The 17679-nt window shown below is 29.3% G+C and overlaps 1 protein-coding gene across 1 annotated transcript in view; it reads right to left on the bottom strand.

Moving 5' to 3' along the window:
- RyR (Ryanodine receptor) overlaps positions 1-17679 on the bottom strand; it is a 559410-nt gene that overhangs the window by 299563 nt on the left and 242168 nt on the right. Inside the window, exons 2-3 of the mRNA XM_075355178.1 lie at positions 9622-9726; positions 8234-8332 (exon numbers count right to left, since the gene is read on the bottom strand). Coding sequence (XP_075211293.1) covers positions 8234-8332; positions 9622-9726 — 204 coding nt within the window. The remainder of the gene's footprint in view (positions 1-8233; positions 8333-9621; positions 9727-17679) is intronic.

The raw sequence follows: 17679 nt of genomic DNA, 5'->3' as shown, positions 1-17679 counted from the left end.
ACTAACACTTAAACGCGTTGCACTCAACAACAACAACACAAAAACTAATCAAGATATCAACAATCCAAGAACACGTGGTTACAGAGGAGGCACTGATCTATATAACTGGCTAGGGGACCTTATGGCATAAAATACAATTAAGTGTTCAACATCGAAGCATATTTCAGCGCCGCAGAATAAGTGCCTGAAAACGAAATAAAACCATTGTACGCTTCAGCAACAATAATTGTAATTCTAGGAAAGTTTATTTTATTCAAAGCCAAAGCCATATTTTACTTCAGATAACCAAAGCCAGCCTCCGTGGTGCGTGGTATCATCTCTTGTCTTTCATCAGGAGGTCCCGGGTTCAAATCCTGGTCAGGCATGGCATTTTCATACACGCTACAAATCATTCATCTCATTCTACCTAACGGTGGTGCCGAAGGTTAAACAAAAAAAAAAGTCAAAGAGATCAGATATATAGTTATATAGAGATCAGTGTTCAAAATACAAAATCAGAACACTTCTATTGTGTCGATTTATCACTTCTCTTACTTACCTCTGTGCAAGCACCATTCATGTTTAGTTCTAGTTACTAATTTGATGCTAGTTTGTACTTAAAATTTTACCAATTCCAATATATTGGTCCTCTATCCAGTTATAGAGATGAGTGAAAGGAGGTTATGCGGAACACAATGCTGCCAACCGCACGTCACTAATTATCTTCGTTGGCGTGTAATTAAAAATGTACGGTTATTTTCTAAACAAACCTCATACAACTGATTTTAGCGGTGAAAATAACACTGAAGATACCAGTCAACAGTAACTAAAAATGTTATGGCCTAGCTTTTAAATTATTACAAACATATTTGGTTTCATTTATATTTAAAACAGATTTTAACTTTAAATAATTTTCATTACCAAATCTTAAAGACAAAAACATACAATTAAACAAAAATTTTTTTTGGTAACAAAAAAAGGTAACATTTTTCATGTTATCTTTGAGACTGGGTAGTCTGTATAACTTGCTACATAAATAATAGCTCTTTGGAGAAAATATTCTGGCATATTTTTTTAGTATGAAAACAAGATTTTGTAATATTCTATTGCTAATGCACAAAATTATTCAATTTCCGTTACATTTAAGGCTGGTAATTTCTTAGCATATTTACTAATACTATGCAAATTACCCATATTACACAATTTCATGAAAAAAATGACATAGCTGTTTGGTATGTTGAAATATGAATAAGCAACAAATTTGGTAGACTTTAATACATACAGAATGCGGTGTTTGATAAATAATATTATAAAACCTCAGCATTGTATTTGAGCAATCTGAGGTTGATTATACCATATGAAGTAATTTCCAAAGTAGTATAGCACCAAAAACTTATTCTTGAATCAATTTATCCTCCACTGCTTTGTGAAGTTATTTAAATATGTTTCTTTCTGTCATTTGTGGGAAATCCTTATGAGCACTAAAGTTTTTCTAGATTTTTAATGCCTAATTAATATAAGAAATATGGGCTACTTCACTAGTTATAGTTCATAATCCAAAACCTATATTAATATGAAATTTTTTCCAATCTGTTTTGGTATAAAACAGCTTTTCCCCTTCTACCTTGTGAACCATTCACTTGAAAAATTTTCTTCACTCATATAAAGTGGAAGTACTGTATATAAAGTTTTTTTTAACCATTCTAGTTTTTAAATCTTGTGCACAAAATGGTTAAATCTATGCTAAAACAGTTAAGAAATTGCTTGCTAGAATGTTTCCACAGAGGGCAAAAATTTGTATTAGAACCATTTCCAATTAAATAGATATAAAGTTACTAAAAATAGCCTATGTAAATAAATTCTATAAAAACCATATTTTAATAAAAGCCTTATATCAAAACTACAAATTTTGAAAGATAAGCTATATGTTTCCAAACTAAACTCACTTTTTATTATGTGGGTTTTGTTAAAACCAACTGTTATTCAGACACACTATTAAAAAAAAAAAATTTAATTGTTGTTTAAATTTCAAAATAAAATAATTGGAACATCAAATAATTGTGGTTGGTTAACAACCACAGCTTTCTAAAAAGAAACTATTGAGTAAAGGAGTTTTGCTTTAATTGTGTAAAGTAACAGTGAATTGTTCTAAATAAATAAAAACTCAGAGAAATATAAATGTTATGTTACTTGAAGTAATAATTGACCATAAAGGTATGCTTCACAAATTGATATTTATATTAATTTTGGGGATGGAAAGAAAAAATAAAAACTACTGTTTATATGATTTGTTAATATTCTGGGTATGTTAAGAATCAGAAAATTCAGTAAATTTCAGTAACTGAACCTATTTTAAACTTTGAGAAAGTAGAAATGAGTCAATGAATGTCAGTTTTATTATGTAAATTTTTATTATGAGATCCTGGTCAAATTAACCGGTTTCATTTATGATAAAAATGAATAATTTAGGAAAAAATTACTTAAAAACAATGAAGTTCTATGTTTATAATTATTTTCTGTCATAGTTTAATTTTAGTATTAATACAGCAGTCTTTTTATTTGTTTTTAGTTACTTCTCTTAGCCATAGACTGATTGGTTTAATCAAGCTATGATAAATTTGGGATTACGATCTGACAGAAAAAAATATATAAAGAAGTTTAGAATATAAAGGTTTATTACCTAATAAGTTGCATGCATGTATGCAATCATTGATATTCACAGAAAAAATTAGAAAAAAATTCTTTATTAAAAAGGTATGAAAAAGATTTATTAAGTATTTAAAATATTACACAAATGAATAAATATTGTGGGAAGAGTTATATTAAATTAAAACAAAACCATAAACAACAAAATTAAGTAATTACGCTATCTGTGTACATTTTATAAATCACAAATCCAGTTAATTGAAAATTAACCATTCGTTAGAAAGTAATCACATTTCATATCGTAATAGTTAAATACAAACCCTAATGTCTATATTAAATGTATATTAAAAAAATTGTTACGATACTATCGCTACAATGTAACACTTTAAAATAAGATTTAAATCAAAATTTATATTGTACTGTGTAGTTCATTTTCTTGAATTTTTATTCTGTTTCAATATAATAAACAGAATCAATATTACAACAGTGAACATTTTAATAATGATAGATGGGCAATATATATTGAGAGAATATATACAAAACATAAATTATGATATATAGTATGTCTTTTTTACTTCTTACTTTTTTTTTGAAACAAATTTCATGTAATGAAAACATGTAATGTACAGTTCTTCAAATGTAATATGTTTTTTAATGTTTCATATGTTACACAAAAGGGTGAATAGTTTAAATAACAGAACAGTTATCTCTAAACTTTCTTCTGTTTATGGACATCAAATCTAATTGTTTTAGTAATTGTAAAGTCACAAAATTTAATTAAAAAAAAATTGAGAACAAATATGAAATATTTTACTTCAAAATGTTATTAATTAATGTTTATATAAAATTGATTATGAGATGACTGCGCATCTATGGGTATTAGATTAATCTGACTCACAGTACTTATTTCTACCACAACAAAAATAAATACAAGAAGTGTAGTTATGCTTTAAAAAATTTAATTTCCATATTACTGGCAAATGTAAAATTTAAAGAGATAATTAAAAAGTAGATGTAAAAAAATAAATTATCATTAAATATTTTAACCTTAAGTAAAATCTGCTTAAAGAGAATTCTATTCTCATTACAACATTAAAATTCTAAGGTACATAATTTTCTATAAAAATGAATGAAATGAAATAATCAGTAAGCAGCAGTCCAATCAAAAAAAATAATAAGTAAAAAAAAAATGATAAAAATAACCCTAAATGCTCAAATAAGTTGTTACAAAGAGAAATATAAATTTATTTAACATCCAGTTACCAATTTGAATAAATCTGAATCATGTTTATTTTCACATCTTTTTTTAGATAAGAAATTACATTTGTTAGAAGACTTAACCATTAAGAATTATCAAATTTTCTTAAGTAAATGGTGAATAGTTCCGCATGTGTTTTCCATAAATTATAAAAACTCAATAATAAATCTTTTTTATATAAAAAAGATTTATTACAACGAATTTATTATATATACAAAGATTTATTATAAAAATATAAAATTTTTATATTTTTTCTAGAGCTAATGCTTATTAAACAAGCTTTTTCAGAGGCAAACATATTGACTGTTACACCAAATAGATATGATTAGGTAGATAATGACCCATCAGATTATTATTTCATAAAAATTGGCAAGTCAATTAGCAAACTCATAAATTTCTTTTCTTTTACACCCTTATTTACATGGTTTAACTGGGTTGAATGGGTAGAATTTGGTAGAATTTTTATGGCCTTTTCTAATTACCCATACATTTTATGCCTTTTTTGGCTGTGTCCTTTATTAATCTCTTTTGCCCCCATTTTTGCTCTGCTTTCTTTTGTAATACTAATATTGTAAAGGATATGAACATTACATCGATTTTAATATAATTATTGTATCTATGCATCTGACATCTTCAGTCACAGATACAAATGATACAGTTAAAATATACACCAATATTTGTCTTCCTGTACAGTTTTTACCTTCTGCATGTATCTTTATAACAAATTATATAAATCTCTTTGTCTTATTATATATGGTCAACTGAACCAGATCATGTCTCATTATTAGACCAAAACTTTACCTCCTCACTTATTTGTCTTAAGACCTCTTTGTTTTGTGCTTAATCAACTCACCTAAAATAATATATAATGTAAATACTAATATTTTTGTATTTCAATTAATATTCTGTAAATACCATAGAATGAAATTAGATACATTTACGAGGTGGGGCTGTTAAATAATGAGACTAATGCTGCTACAGAAGAACTGCGCGTGTACCAAATTCGTATGACCAACAGCTGTGTAACATGAAGCCTTCTCTTTTGATTGTTGTCACTCCAGTTTCTGTAGACATATTAGTCTGGTCATGGCCTTCATTTGGATAACATCTGTTTTTTTGTTTTACCGAAAAAATGATTAGTATTTTATTAGAGCAAAGAACTGTCATGAAATTTCATATGAAACTTGGAAAAACTGCTACTAAAACTTATCTTTTATTAAAAAAAGGTTGTATGGCAATGACTGTTTATCATGTGCGCAGGTTTTTGAGTGGTTTAAGCGTTTCCAAAATGGCTGAGAAGACATTGAAGATGATGCTCACCCAGGTCGCCTTTCCATGTCAAAAATGGATAAAAATACTGAAAAATTTGGTAATCTGATCTGATCTGACTGTTCGTTAACTATTCATGCGATTGCTGAAACTGTAGGAACTGACAAAGTATGCGTAAGGCAAATTTTACATAACAATTTTAACATGCAAAAAGTGTGAGCAATAATGGTGTCTAAAATTCTCACAATCGAACAAAAAGAAGCTCATGAAAATGTTTGTTCTGACACTTTGAATGCCACTGAAAATAATTCACACTTCTTGGAAAGAGTGATAACATGTGATAAATCTTAGTTTTTCACATATGATCCAGAATAAGCGTCAGTCCATGGATTGGAAGGTCCCAGCTTCATTGAGAGCTAAAAAAGCTCAAATGAGCAAATCAAAGTTCAAAGCGATAATTGTTGTTTGTTTTATATTCATGGGTTTGTGTACCTTCACTGGGTTCTTGGAAGGTTAAACTACTTAATCAACATTATTACCTTGAGGTCCTCGCTCAACTCCATGAAAAATAAGAAAAATTACCCGAATTGTGGAAGAACAAGTCATGGGTTCTTCATCAGGACAACACACTGGCTCACACTGCACTCTCTGTTAAGATGTTTCTAGCTAAGTATAACATCCCAGTTGTAGACTATCCACCATATTCACTTGACCTGGCACCATGTGACTTTTGTCTGTTCTCCAAGGTCAAATCTGCATTAAAAGGAATAAGATTTCAGACTGCTGAAGCTGCGAAAGAAAAAGCGGCACATGTCATTAAAGAGCTCACAGAAGAAGACTGTTTATCTAACAGTGCGTTTAGGGTGAGCAATGGAAAATTCACATGGAGCGTTGTAGAGTTAGAGGAGAGGTGTATATTGACGGGGATAATAACTAAATATGAATAAATTTAAAATAAAATATATTATAGCATTAGTCTTGTTATTTAATAGCCATACCTCATATATTAATGTTACTTTTATGAAAAAAGTAATAATAAAACTATTAAGAAATAATAATTCACATACACACCCTAAACTCTTCAATTACCAAGTTATTTTCTGAACCAAATTTTAAAAAATTTACTGTTTATACTAACTGGCCAGCCAATTAATGTAGATTAGCATGTTGGCTTATAAATCTTGAACTTCATTCTGAGCAAAGATATTGTATTTCCTCATTTACCATTTTAACCAACTCATCCTCCTTGTTAAATATGTGCATGTAATCTGAGATTGTAATACAAAAATAAAAAAAATAAAATTGATTCGATATATTTTACATAAAATAAAATAAGTTTTTACAGTGTTATTATGCTAAATTTTTAATTTACTTGAGCATTTATGGATTTAAGTTACAGTATTTTAGAGAGGAGAAACAATTAAGAGGAAAGTGGAAGAAGGGTTAGGAGAAGACCAATTGGTTTCAGGAAAAGTATAGGGACAAGGGAAGCAATTATAGTGTTCAGATTAATAGTAGAAGAAAGATTAAAAAAAAAACAAACCAACATACATGGAAATTATAGACTTAGAAAAAGCATTTGATAACGTAGACTGGGATAAAATATTCAGCACTTTAAAAGATTTAGGGTTCAAGTACAGAGATAGAAGAACAATTGCTAACATTTACAAGAATGAAAATGCAACATTAATAATTGAGGAACATAAGAAAGAAGCAGTAATAGAAAAGGGAGTTTGATAAGGATGTACCATAACCCCGTTACTTTTTAACCTTTACATATAACTGGCAATTAATGATATTAAAGAACAATTTAGATTCAGAGTAACAGTGAAAGGTGAAAAGATAATGATGCTACAATTTGCTGATGATATAGTAATTCTAGCTGACAGTAAAAAAGATTTAGAAGAAACAATGAATGGCATGGATGAAGCGTCCTACTCAAGAACTACCGCATGAAAATAAACAAGAACAAAACGAAAGTAATGAAATGTATTAGAAATAATGTAGAAGGACACCTGAATATAAAAATAGGACAAGAAAAGATTTTGGAGGTAGAAGAATTTTGTTATTTGAGAAGTAGAATTACTAAAGATGGACAAAGCAGGAGCGATATAAAATGCCAAATAGCACAGGCAAAACGAGTTTTCAGTCAGAAATACAATTTACTTACATCAAAAATTAATTTTAACGTTAGGAAAACATTTTTGAAATTATGTGTGTTTGAAGTGTAGCTTTATATGGAAGTGAAACTTCCATATAGATGATCAGAGTACCTGAAAAGAAAAGAGAAGCTTTTGAAATGTGGTGCTTCAGAAGAATGTTAAAATTCAGATGGGTGGATAAAATGACAAATGAAAAGGTATTGCGACATACTGATGAAGAAAGAAGCATTTGGAAAAATATAGTTAAAAGAAGAAACAGACTTATAGGCCACATATTAAGGCGCCTTGGAATAGTAGCTTTGATATTGGAGTGACATGTAAATGGGGAAAATGGTGCAGGCAGTGTTGCCTGCCTGCATCATTTGGAATATGGAATAAGTAAAACAAATTGTTAGGGATGTAGGATGTAGGGCGTATACCGAAATGAAACAACTGGCATTACATAGGAAATCTTGGAGAGCTGCATTAAACCAGTAAAATGACTGCAGGCAAAAAAAAACAATTTAGAGATATTATTCATCACTTTATTACATTGAATTAAAGCATAAAAAACTTCTTTGTGGTTACTGAAAAGTATAATAAAATGTACATAGCAGAATAATAACACAATATTAAATATAATAATATTCCAGTGATAATTAAACAAACGTGAATAATAAATTTGTTAATTGAACTTAATGTTAGAACAAATAAATAATGATTATTGATTATAAAACTGGTGTAGAAAAAAATGATGACCTTACAATGTGATTATTGTTATAAATCTCTTTAACACAACACTGTGCCATAAATAATTATTCATAATTTACTATGGTGCAATTTTCCAGTTATTTTACGTGCATATAAATAAGTAAATTTCATTAAATTGTTATATACTATATTTTTAACTGTACAAAGAAAATTATTAAATTTAGCTAACCTCTTCAGTACCAGCTGCAGTAACCAATTCTTGAAGTGCACGGACTGATAAAGCTTGCTCGATGACAAATACACAGGTAGATAGATCAGGAGGAATATTCTGCAAAACATTGAATGAACAGAGTAAATATAAAACTAGATGTAAGATATTATCTGATGATTATATTAACAATGAACTCTTAAGGGTGAGGTCTTTGTCACTCTGTACACTTCACCATAACTAAGCTCATCTATCTCTCTTGCTCTACTCATTCCTGATTAATTAGCATAAATTTTAGGGTAAGAGTTAGGTAAACATCTACCATGCTATTCTGCATACTGTTAGATATTAGATTTGCTATATAACTAATTCTCCTATTCGCCTGCCATAAAGTGTGGTATGAAACTAATGCTGCAGTCTCTTTATCTCATCTTACAGTTCATTACAAGCAACTATTTTACTCATAATATTATATGTGAATAAATATTTCCAAAATATATGGTGTATTTTATGAATAAATAGTTATTTCTTTATTGGTAATACTGAATTAATATATACACTGTATATTTATGATAAAGTCTTTAACCATTTTTTAATAACTTACTCCATGAATTCTGTTACAAGGTATTTTACTGTTTTCATTATGATATGATAATGCACTCAAATATGGTTTCCTTTTATACGCTTTACATTTTCCTTTTAACAAATTCCATACACTTGATTTTAAAAGAATGCTGAGAATCTAATTTTACTTTTTCTAATTTAAATTCTTTCATTTAAAAACTAATAAATCCTTGATAGGAAGAAATTCTTACTACTCCACATGTTATACTTTTATATATTTATTCATGCAATATATATTAGTGCAATAAATGATAAATTAACTTTTAAAATATTAATATGTTAATTAATCAATCACATATTGAATTATTATTTAATAGTTGTTAAATGTTCGAAATTAATATGCTGACCTAGATTTACCTAAGTTTGAATTTTATTTAAATGGAATTTTAGCTGTGTCATTAACAACCTATGTCATTAACAACAGGTCTCATTGCAAATACTCACTTTTTATAACCACATTATTTATTACGTAAAATTTTGTTCTTAATCATAAATTCAAATATTTATTATAAAATTTAAATATTTTAAAAATACATACAAAGTTATAAAATTGAACTTTAAAGTTCCATCCGTTTAGTTCTTAACTTATCTTATATAAACTGATAAATGTTACAAACAATACTATTATTCTTGCTTATGATTTTATCTCTTTTCGGTAATTGAATCAAGTAAAATTGGTATGTGAACCGCTTAACACCTCCTGATCTAATCTAAATAATGTGTTAATTAGGGTTTAAATATATATTGCAAACAAAAAAAAAACTGAATAAATAAGATTAATTTACCTTATCAGCAATATTTTCCAGAAAACAGTGTCTGTTACCAAATCCTTCTGCAGCCAAACATACTCTCTCTCCTGTGGCTGTACAGGAGAGACAGACCATGTCTTCCTGAAAAAATACATCAGCAAAGATTAATTAATAAATCAATGAATTCATTTTATTTTCTGACTAATAAATACAAATTATTAAACTATTGTACAATGAATGATTAATGAATAACATGATAAATGGGATTTGCAAATGTTGTGGGATCAGTTTATTAAATAAGGAGTATAATTTTAATTACATATTTGAGAGCTATAGAAAAAACCTTTTAGAGCAGTCAATTTTTTTGAAAACATTTTCTTTTCCCTATATATTTTAATAACAATATTGACAATAGCAAAAGAGAGTGGAAAAATCAAGTATACAATTAAGGAATATATGATGTTGAACAGAATTTATTATAAGTTTAATTTATGTTCATGATCATCATATTATTGTAGGTAAATGATTAACAGTGTTGCAAGATTCGTATAATTTATGGACAGGGATATTTAATTAGAAAAGAAAACTAGACTTAACTATAATTGTCAGAAATTAATAAACTAATTGTTTTGATTTTACTGTTGCAGGTATCATTTGTAAATCCTGTTGACGACCCTGAAGGATCCATTACTCTTTCAATTTTTTATTATAGATCAGTTAGTCTATAGATCTGAACTCAGTTCTTAGAGAACACACCAGGGTTCTTTAAAGAAAATCTTTAATGAAATTTGTTTAATAATTTGAATTTTTTTAAAAGAATTATATGGCTTATGGATGTATTCAACCGAACTAATCAACTATTCGTTTAGAACTCTACTAGAAGTTAGGAGGTGCTTTACATTATACTAGCTGAACACCTGATTTTCCTTCAAGTTGCAGAAAGGATACAGAGCTGCCCCAGAAGGAAACCCTTAAAAGATTCTAAAAAATATTTCCTATGAAAATTATTTCTCCTTTTATTTGATATTTATTTTTTAATACTTATCCACTGATAAATTTTACTAAAATTTATCTAAGTGTGAAAATTACAATAACAAAAATCCTCACGTATGAATAAAGGAATACTTTTAAAAAGTTTTCAGAAAATTTTGGTAAAAATTGAATACAACGTAATATGCTTTAATTTTCATTGCTTGAATTGTTTTTATAAAATGCATCCTAAGGATAAATGGCAATGAGAAAATAACATTTTTTCATATTAAATTTTTTTTCTGTATAATGCATAATTTATTCCAGCAATATCCTTTCATTTATATTCAGACACTCAAATCTGAACCATAATAAGGAAGAATAAATAAGGTGACTAAAGTTTAATACATTCAATTATTTTATCAATGATAATTTATAATTATATTGTTATAAGTTTATATTTAAGAATGTATTAGTAATTTTGAAGAACATAATTTAATCAATAAAATCAAGAGGATCAGGAAAAGATTATCATTAAAGACTCGTTATGATAGCTATTAATGTAAGAATGTGAAGAAAGTTATGACATGAGACTTGGCAAGTGTCATAAACTTCGCAAGAGTATCCCTTATGGCCATTATAAAGAGTTGCATACCGTAATTTTTCTATGATTGAGAAAATATTGAGATTATTGATTTAAATCAATGATAGAATGCATTGTTCAGTGAATCTTTTGTTTTTAGTTTTTCAAAAAATACATTAAACAATAAATTTTTGTAGCAATATGTTATGTCATAGTTCTGTTTTTCTTAAATATAGATTGGTATTTAAGATAATTTCTTCTTCAGAATTTGTCATAATTAAAAAAAGGATAAACAGTGTAATAAAGAAATCTAGTTTATCTATTGGTATACTTTCAAAATTAACCTCTGGCTTGGTAACAGAGGATGAGATGAAACGAAATTTCAGTTTTGTAGCATCTGAAGAAAATCTCATGCATGACTGACACGAACACAAATTTCTAGATGAAAGGACAAGATGCTACCACTCGCACTAAGGAGGCAAGCCTGCTTGCTAACTACTAAACTGGATTAAAATAAAAATAAAAAGAAAACACCTGATACATTAAACAATACCTGCTTCTGATTAGTCTCTCTTTTATCTGTTTAGCCTTTGGAACCACCGTAAGGTATTACTTCAGAGGATGATATGTACAAATATAAATGAAGTGTAGTCTTGTACAGTCTCAGGTCAGTCATTTCTGTGGTGTGATTAATTGAAACCCAATCACCAAAGAACACTGGTATCCATGATCTAGTATTCAAATCCATAAAAAGTAACTGTTTTTACTAGGATTTGAAACTTAGAACTCATGACTTTAAAATCGATTGATTTGTGATGATTTCACCACTGGATTTCCCAGTGGGTTTAATAAAGTATACTATTATTATTAATATTACTACTAAAATTCTATTATTTGTCATTATGATAATAGTATAATTACAAGTTGAATTATCCAATGTTGTTACTACTAATAGTCCCATTTATTCCCCGAAGGGTAATCACCCATTTGACTGAATACCTTCAGTCAAAATTATAAAAAATACTTCATACAAAAATTGTTTTCCGTAATAGCATTTGAATTCCTTCCTGGAAGAAAGTTTTTGGTCTGGCGTGCAAAAACTCTTTCATCACTTCTGTAATCTCTTCATCAATAATGATTCCCTTGTAACTCTTTCTTTTAATGGGCCGAAAAGATGAAAATTGCTTGGAGCCAGGTTCAGACTGTATGTAGGGTGGTTCAGCAGCTCAAGACTGAGATCTTGAAAGCAAAGGGCTGTTTTTGGCTGCATGAGGTCAAGCGTTATTCTGAAGCAAATCACGCCTTATAAAGTTTTCCTTTGCATTTGTTTTTTGCTTCAGTAAATGCATTAGCTCACAGTATTTGTCACTGTTTATTGACTGACCTCTAGGTGTGAAGTAAACCAAAAGTGAACCTTCTATATCCCAGAATATCATCATCATCACCTTTCCTGCAGACATCTGAGTTTTGAACTTTTGCTGTGGAAGATGAAGGATGTTTCCACAATAAACTTTTTCGCTTAGTCTTGGGTTCAAAGTGATGGACCCATGTCTCATTAACAGTTATTATTCACTTAAGAAATGAGGCTCCTTCATCTTCATAATGTTTCAAAAGCTTCTGGGAAATTTTCAAACAATTGTCTTTGTGGATGCTGGTCAATTGACGTGGAACTCAGTGAGCACAGACTTTTCAAAAGTTTAAAGAATCATGCATGATTGAAAATGCTGAGCCATGGCTTACATTCAACTCATTTGTGAAGTTATCAACTGAAATTCGTCGATTACTGAGAATAACTTTTTTAACCATTTCAATATTGTCGTTAGTCTTTGAAGTGGAAGGCCTACCTTGCCGCTGTTCATCAAAGAGAGAAATCCTTGCATTTTTAAAGTGACCAGTTTATTTGTAGATCTCGCTTCCACTCAAACAAATCTCTCCATATTGCTGCTGTATTAAACAAATAATCTCAGCTGGTTTCACCCCCTTCTGAAGTGAGGAAACATACCACTCCTTGGCATTTCTTCCTTAGTGCAATCAAAGAAAGGAGCACTCATTTTAAACAGACTTTTAAAGACAATCACAAATAGCTAAAAATGAAACAATACTTTCAATGAAGAGCTGGTAGAGGTTATGAGTTACAGAAGAACAATCATTACTGTCATACATGTGATTGGGAGGGAAATCAAAATTTCCTTTTACTTTTTGACTTACCCTTGTATTATAATTTATTACAGCAAGTAAACTGCACAAAACTATCACCATAGAAGGTAGAAGGAACCCTAGTTGAAATTTCAAACGGATTTGTGTGTAATTATTCTATCTACTTTAGAATAATTTTCATCACTTGAAATGTTTTATTAAATTCACCCTGACAATTTAAAATAAAAAAAGCTTATTACAATGGAACAAATTAATTTTTTTTGTCAATTTTAATTTTTCTTGATAAAGTAAATCCTGAACGAGTAAATATCAAAAATTTATTTTTCATTCAGAAGTTACTGATCTCATTCATTTAAATTGCTGTGTCACATTAAAATATTTATTCGTAAAGTTTCCTTGATTTAGTTAGTAAAATTTCCGTGAAAACTATTTAAGTGAAATGAACAAAGTTCAGGAGCATTTGAAGCAAACGCTCCTTTGTTTTAACTTTGTATGATCAGAAAGGTAGCATAAAAGTAAAACTAATTTTGTTAATTATTTATTTACAGACAACGTTAATTTTATAAACTGTATATAGTATCGGATAACGATCGCTACAAAAAATGTCACTCATCTATTAACGAAATTCGTGGGGTAACATTTAAACAGCTGATATCTCGAAAATACTCTATTTTAATAAATGAAATACAAAATCAGGTTTTTTAACTTACACTCAACTGTTTCCTGAAATTTTGCAACCTTAATCTCATTTCCCGACGTCATACAATAGTGAAATTTTTCACAGCGACGTAAGCCGGATGACAACACAGTATATTCCATTGTTAATTTCATATATTTCTACATTTCATTTATAGAACGTTTACACAATATATTGTCAGAAATAAAAAGTGGAACATCATGAGGAAGGGTGCCGAATCGATTATATGTAGCTATCGATCCGATTGATTTTGACTCTCGATTCAATATGAGTAGACCAGGTGGCTGTTGAAGCGAATTTTAAGATAACTATTGAAGATTTACCTTCTAAAATTTACGTACGCTAATCATCTATTGAGTTATAAATACGATTAACAGATATTTATAATAACGGAAACTAATTCACTAGGTTATAATATAGAAGAAGAAAGTCACATATAAATATTTATTTATTTTTTCTAAAGAATTAAAATAACTAAAAGTAAAAAACTTACTTGCTTCATTAAATACTTAATTAAAAAAACCCCTTCGGCACGCCGGAAGGTGGATGTAGATTTTACTGGTACTAAGGAGGAGATAAAAAAGATTTCCATCTTAAAGTTAAGAAAAACTTCAAATTTACTCAATACGACAGTGGTTACATGTGAAAAAATTTTCACATGTTTAATATACGACAAGCCCCATCTTCTTACAATTCCAGCAATATTTTGGTCATCACTTGTCGTAAGGGTTGGTCATATCAAAAACTGTTTCACACAAAGTTTTAGATAATGTTTAGAGGACTAACGACTACTTTAAACCGATTCGATACTGTGCCTATTAAGGGAAGTATGATTTTTTTTGTCTTCGAAACCCCATTTTTTTCACCCCCTGGGCCAATAGTCGGTGATATCAAAAACCTTTCCTTAGATAAGTTTTAGGCCCTTATCAAAAGGGAATGCAGGCTGATCTTACAACATTCGAGAATGCAGTCAGCACGTTTTGTGATAGCATCTGTGAAATTTGTACAAAACGAAACAATCCGAACTAGGTTTCAACAATTCTGAATTTCAAACGTGATTCAAATAATCTCGCAATTAGAACGATTACCGATTAATTACGCTATAAAGAACTATATGTTTCCAGTTTCTACAACATTGTTCAACTAATACTAGATTTTTTGGATAAACTTACATCTAATACTTTCTGCAAAATTAAGTAAATATATAAATTAAAAGCTCATCCGGATTCCAAATGTTCTTGAATTTTAAGTAAAGTTCTTAAATTTTAAGCAAACATCGGTACAAACATGTAAATATACACAAGATTGTTGTGATTTAAACAGTGTAATTTACGAAGAATTTTCAGAAACTTTCAGGATGTTCTAGTGGGAAGAATAAAGAAGAAAGTTAATATAAACATAGGTTCTGAAAGGATTCGTTAGCGAGTAAAAATCGGCTGATGAAAGATTTTGCCCTAATTTCTGCACCTTCGGTAAAATTAAGCCAAACTGTGTTTGGAGCCAAATTAAGGGATACATTTATTGGTTTTATGTAAAACATAACCCAAAAAATTTTAAAAAAGTCTCAGAAATTTATTTTTAGAAGTTTATAAGAAATTTTGGTTTAAAGACAAAAAACTGGAGTCAAAAATCAGACTATTTTATATTTTGAGTAAAATATCTTTCTTAAATAGGTAATAAACACACAAAAGTTTTAAACAAAACTAGCAGAGAATTTTATAATGTGTGAAATGACATGAATAAAGTCTACAGAAACTAAATACAAACGAAATAATTTCGAATTTTATTAAAAAGTAAAACATATCAAAATGTGGCAGATCTTAACTAGTATAAAATAAAAACAGAATTTTCAGTATTACAAAACAAAAGAATTAAATATATTTAGAAAAATAACAAATAATAAAACCAATTTTAAAAATAATTTTTTAATCAGATTTCTTTATTTTAATTGTTTCTTTAATTTCTTCATTTGTATTTTCAGTAGAAACATATCCTTAAAATTTGTTACATTCTTAGTTAATCATTCTGTATGTGAAGATTTTCTGGTCCAATTATCTGATTTCTTTCAGGACACATTCATAGATGTTCTAACGATCGAAATTTATTAATACTATTATATTAATGATATAACACAATATGTATTTATATAGTATATTTAATACAGTCAGTTAGACCTAAATGTGTATAATAAATAACAAGAAATAATTATACATTTTTCAACTTAAAAAGGCATCTTTGACTTTTTATCAAAATTCAAAGAAGAATACTTTTCAAAATAATGACGAAGTTCAGAGAATAGAAACTTAAAAAAATCTCTTATATTGTTTATCGCTATACAAAAATAAAATTTAAAAAACGTATCATCATGCATTTTTAAGAATATGGACGGACTGGCCGGTCCGTCTAGCCAAAACCTGGACCCTCAGGACAGGTCAGCTCAGAAGAATCCCGGTGCCAACTCAGGCTCCTCGGGGCTTCCCGGGGCCTACCCCATGTTTGCAGAGCAAACTTCGCACGCCATTCCCATCTACCTCGAGGCTCCACCCCCTGGATCCCCGCACTATACGTGGTTGTGAGAATAATATTGATAAATAATAATTTTAATATTCAGGCTTTATAGAAATTTGAAAAATAAATTAAATTACAAAAGATAGAATAATAGTAGCCGTAATAACTAAATTACGCACGCCTCTGACAACGAAATATTCATAACTTATTTCTTTGCCTTGGTGGCAGAAATATAATAATGAAGTAAAATTATTAATCTATTTTTTTCTTAATGAATACCTTTAAATTACTACAACTTCACCGTCCTTGCAAGCGAAGAAATATAAATATTTTTAATACCTTAACCTTTAAGGGAGCTAGGGCCTCAGTCGATGCTTTAAAACCTTCCCTTGGATAACACGAATATATCCTGCAAATTTCAAAATAATCGGTCGGTTGGATATATATAACTATATAATGTATATACTATATACATTTCCGAATAACCGTGATCTGTTAGATCGAGAATGTACCTGATGCAGGCAAAAGTTAGCCTTCAACCTAAACCCAAATACCCTTATTGAATTTTGAAATTTGGACGATTACTTGCAGAGATATTATAAGAGTACTCCATTGTATCTCCCAATACAGCGCCCCAGGGGCAACCCGTTTGTTAACACTTAATAGTGATGATTGGTCTAGCCTCCCACAAGGTGCTAACATATCTCATCGCTCTAGTCTCACACGTAGTTTCCTCGGTAAGCCCATTATTGTTAAACAGAAATTTATTTAATATTATTTTATATTATTACTAGCGCCCCACGCGTAATTATAACAAACTAGCTGCAACGACGCTTGTTATCAAACTCTAGTTTGTTGGTGCCCGCGCTATATGGTAACTTGCATTTTCCGTAGCGGTCAAGCTTTTTATTTTATGTTTAATAGTCAAGTAACCGGAAGCCGATGCAGCCAGTCACACATACAGCAACGGTGGCAATGGCTGTGGTGGTTGAGCCCCACAGCTCCGTATACCTTCGCACCTCTTCAAAGAATCGGAATTAAAAAAACCCAAAAATAATTTTTAAATATTTATCTGAAGATTATTTGCAAGCCCAAATCTACTGAATATCTCTCGTTTACTATAGTCGAGATTGGGAAAATTTACAACCATTTTTCAAAAATTTTTCTTTATCCTCTTTCA

Source organism: Lycorma delicatula, chromosome 2 (assembly GCF_047948215.1).
Source record: "Lycorma delicatula isolate Av1 chromosome 2, ASM4794821v1, whole genome shotgun sequence".
NCBI lineage: Eukaryota > Metazoa > Arthropoda > Insecta > Hemiptera > Fulgoridae > Lycorma > Lycorma delicatula.
The sequence above is the reverse complement of the archived record's forward strand: the minus strand, read 5'-3'. Positions and strand labels throughout refer to the sequence as shown.